Raw genomic sequence first — 4,521 nt, forward strand, 5'->3', positions numbered from 1 at the left:
TACCCTATCTGGCATCATCAGGACATAATCTTTACACCAAATCTGCCAGGATGTATCATCAGCAGATGCACTGAACATCCAGAAGTCCAAAAACATTTCGAGGAAGGGTTCCACGTGATTCGGCGAAGCGATTGCCTGTAGGCAGGTCTCTCACCTGATTTGATCATTGAGCAGGTTCTGATGAGAAGTTTGAAAACCAGTGGTGGGCTCACAGGGGGGCGAGGGATGACAGAGCAACAACATCTGTTGGGGGTACTATCGATGCCCGCCTGTGCAGAAGTAAACCAGGCAATGGAGGGACTCACAGGGGTCAACTACAACACTGGAGAGCAGAACAAGGACATGACCAAAACAAAGCAAGCCCGTGACTGGAAGGACACACTGACAGTTCCCAGTTATCTACAGCAGCGAAATCCGTTCACCAGTGACCCCAGTCTGTGGAACATTGCCACTGGGGAGCATGCCCTTCCCAGCATCAATGTTGATACAGCATGGTCAGTTGGCGTTGCGATACTGAAGTCTATGGATAGACTAACACCTGCTGAGTACGTCTTCAAGAGGAAGGATCAAGCTGTTACTCTCGGCATGAAGTCTTCTGTAAGGATCGATGGAGATCAAATTCAAGTTGACCCACAACTTCTGTTCCAGAGACTGGTCATAGCTGCACAGAAATGTGATGAACTCGAGTTAGCCCTTACCTACGAACTACGTAGCTATCCCCCAGCCCTATCTGATTCCTCTCTCCTACTTCAAGAAGCAAACAAGCCAACCCTTGCTGTTGCCATTTGGGATCTTATTAGGCCTTATGTCACAGCAGTTAATGTAGTAGAAGGTAGCCATAATGTTTTGGATGGTGAAGCATTTGTTCAACGCATCCCATGGTCCCATGGATCTACTTATAAAGACATACCGTATGCCACCAGTATACAGAGTATGTAAGAAAGAGGTATGACAAGGTTGTAGTGGTGTTTGATGGGTATGAAACAACAGCACAAAGGACATGACACCACAGACGATCAAAAGGGAAGATTGGTGCCACTGTGATATTTACAGCTGACATGATTGTCACAATGCAGAAGGAACAGTTCCTGGCTAACAAGCAGAACAAGCAACGATTTGTTTCCATGCTAAGTAAAGAGCTGCAGAAGGCAGACTGAGACATACCATGCCTCAGGAGATGCTGCCCTGCTGATTGTGCAAAGACCTGTGCAGTGTACTACCACCAACAATACTGTGCTAATAGGGGATGACACAGACCTGTTAGTCCTTCTCTGCTACCATGCTAGCCTAGACTCCCTTGACCTGTTCTTTTGTTCTGAGTCAAGGAAAAGCACAAGGAAACTTCGCATTTGGAACATCAAGGCTACAAAACAACTACTCGTCCCAGACATATGTAAGCACATCTTGTTCTTACATGCAGTTCTTGGATGTGACACTATATCTTGCCTTTATGGGATCGGGAAGGGAGCTTCCCTCAAGAAATTCAAAGAATGTGATATGTTCTAAGAGTAGGCCGAGGTGTTCTAAGCACATTCAGCTTCTACAGATGATGTGGCAGAAGCAGGAGAGAAAGCAGTGGTGATTCTCTGCAATGGAAAATCAAGTGACACCCTGGACTCCCTCCGATATCGTCGGTTTTGTCAGAAGGTGGCATCTAGCTCTACTTACATGCAGCCATAGGTCTTACCACCGACATCAGGAGCAACAAAGTATCACAGCCTGCGTGTGTACTTCCAAGTACAAGAATATAAGGGATCTACAAATGGACCTTGTCCTACAGAGTGGGGATGGCAGAAGTGTGACAAGGGGTTTCTGTCAGTTCAGACAACCCCACCCCCAGCTCCTGAAAAGCTTCTGCAGGTCATCAGCTTGTTTTTTTTAATGCGGGGAAGAAGGAACCAAAGGCTGAGCCGGCATTAATGTTCCTTCCAAGAAAGAAACAAAAACAATACAAAAGAGAGCCAAATTCAAGATCCATTCATTTTGAGATGCCTGGACACATTGCATTTGAAAGACTGGAGATCATAAGATGTAGGAAATACAGACAGAGGGAGACAGTTCCAGAGTTGTCCTGTTGCATAGATGAAGGACTGAGAGTAACGGTTAACTCTTGCATTAGAGAGTTGCACAACAATGGGATGGGTGTTTGTTGCTAGAAGGTGCTTCGCACCCATCGTAGAGGTGGAGGGATGCAAGCAGACAGTTCAGAAGAGCAGTGACCATTGAAGTAGCGATAGAAAAGGGATAAAGAGGCAACAGTGCAGCGAAGAGACAAAGGTTGAAGGGAGCCAGTAAGAGGAGGAGAGTTGAGACGAATAGCCTTTGACTCCACCCTACTGAGAAGAGCTGTATGTGGGGAGCCTCCTCACACATGAATGTTGTGCAGGAGTACAGAAGGCATGGAGTCGGCTTAGCACACTCAATCTCTTGGAAGCAGATTTTACACGAGAGGCAATATGATCTTTCCAAGATAAGTCCTGTGTGAATGAAACTCCAAGCATGTTCAAGGATGATGCAGGATTGAGCTGGATATTATTAAACATTAGTGGGTACTTCTGTGGAAGATTTTGACAGGCTGATAGGTGTAAAAACTCTTTGATGCATTACAACAAGATTATTTTTACTCCAGTCAGAGATACGAGCCAAGTCAGACATTAGGTGTGTCATAGCCTCATCCCTTGTTTGTTGAAGTAACCGCTGAGATAGACGTAGAGGGAACCGAATGGAAAGGTGAAGGGTGGAATCATCAGCGTATGAGTGGACAGGGTTAGCTGTACAGCTTAGAAGATCATTGATGAATAAAAGGAAGAGAGTTGGTGATAGGACAATGCCCTGAGGAACATCACTGTTAATACATCTAGGAGAAGAACGATGGCCGTCTACAACAGCAGCTATAGAAAGACCAGAAAGGAAGCTATAGATGAAGGCACAGATAGAAGGATAGAAACCGTAAGAGGGCAGTTTGGAAATTAAAGATTTATGCCAGACTCGATCGAAAGCCTTTGAGATATCAAGTGCAATGGCAAAGTTTTCGCCAAAGTCCCGAAAGGAGGATGACCAGGAATCTGAAAGGTAGGTGAGAAGATTGCCAGTGGAGTGTGCCTGATGGAGCCCATACTGACGAACAGAAAGAAAGTTGTAATAGGAAAGATGCTTTAAATTTTTTCTGTTAAGAATGGACAGTGCTGGGCAGGTGCGCAAACACTTGCACAAAGCGCAATTGCGCACTGTTGCGCTCCGATGAATATCGTTTGTGCATTGCGCACTTCATGAGACCATGCGTAATATTGCGCTTGCGCATATGAAAGGGCAGGTGTGCAAGCGAATTTAGTTGCGCTTGAATAACTAAATTTGCGCATGCGCATCTGTCTTGAGCACCTGTCCCTTGGATTGCACAGTGCGCAATCCAAGGGACATGTGGTCTTGGGAGCTTCCCGTATGTCTGGACAAGGGATGGGGAAGGCTTGGGAGGGTCGCGATTTCTGGGGGAGGTGGGAGGGACGGAGAGTAATAGCATTTCTTAAAATGCTTCAGCAGAGATAATGTGTTTTAATATTTTTTAGGTTATTATTATTAGTAAATAATAATAAATTAAAATACATTATTTATTTAGAGTAGCATATGCAATTCCTTATAAAAATCATTAAAACCTATTATTTAATCAAATATCCACAGCCTAATAATTTATTAGGCTGTGGATATTTGATTTAAATAATATGTTTTAGTGATTTCTGTAATGAATTACACATGTTATTGTATATCTATATTGAATTATTAAATAAAACGTCTTGCGAAAATGCAGATAAAAGTAAAACTGGCAACATCACAGCCTTTGTTTCCCTGTCCCTCCGCTCCTTAGCCCGCTCATTCCTCTGTTTGAACCTCACGAATGAAAGAGTTACTACATGACAGTATTGTGATACCAGCTCTAATGTATGGAAGTGAAGCTTTGACCATGTTGGAGGGACAGAAGTCAAGAGTGAGAGCTTTGGAAATAAATGAGTTATTTGAGTGGAGCATGTGGAGTCCGAGTTATATGGAGAGACAGACTGACAAATAAGGAAGTGAAGGAGCGTTGTGGTGTGGATGTGGATGTGATAGGAAGTTTTATGAGAAACACACTGAGGTGATTTGGTCATATGGAGATGATGGAGTGAGAGACTAACGAGGAGAGTGTAGGCCAAGGATGAGATGGAGGGATGGAGTGGAGAAGTATACGAGAGAGGGGTGTGTGAGCTGGGAGCAGGGCAGTGAAATGGTGGGGAACAGGGTTACATGGAGGCGATTTGTTGCTTGCTTGTGGCCAGTGGCCACCCCTTATGGGATTAAGGCGTCTGGCAATAGATAGAAAGAAAGAATAATAATAAATAAAAGTATGCTAATTTATTTAAATATCTCAATATTTTACAGTAATTCCCACAAATATATGCAAATAGTTTGCACTAGCGCTAGCGACATTGCGCATACTGAATAATAGATTGCGCACTTGCGCAAATTACAGTAGAGAATAAGAATGATAAA

At 43.9% G+C, this 4,521-nt stretch overlaps 1 protein-coding gene across 1 annotated transcript; it reads left to right on the forward strand.

Annotated features, from left to right (window-relative positions):
* The first annotated feature begins 225 nt into the window (after positions 1–225).
* On the forward strand, positions 226–939 carry LOC145394399 (uncharacterized). The gene has a single exon (XM_080268299.1). It carries the CDS (start codon positions 226–228, stop codon positions 937–939), a length of 714 nt encoding a protein of 237 aa, XP_080124425.1.
* Positions 940–4,521: the final 3,582 nt, after the last annotated feature.

This window comes from Coenobita brevimanus, chromosome 1 (assembly GCF_032717465.1).
Source record: "Coenobita brevimanus isolate Jiangsu-jjx chromosome 1, ASM3271746v2, whole genome shotgun sequence".
NCBI classification, from domain to species: Eukaryota; Metazoa; Arthropoda; class Malacostraca; order Decapoda; family Coenobitidae; genus Coenobita; species Coenobita brevimanus.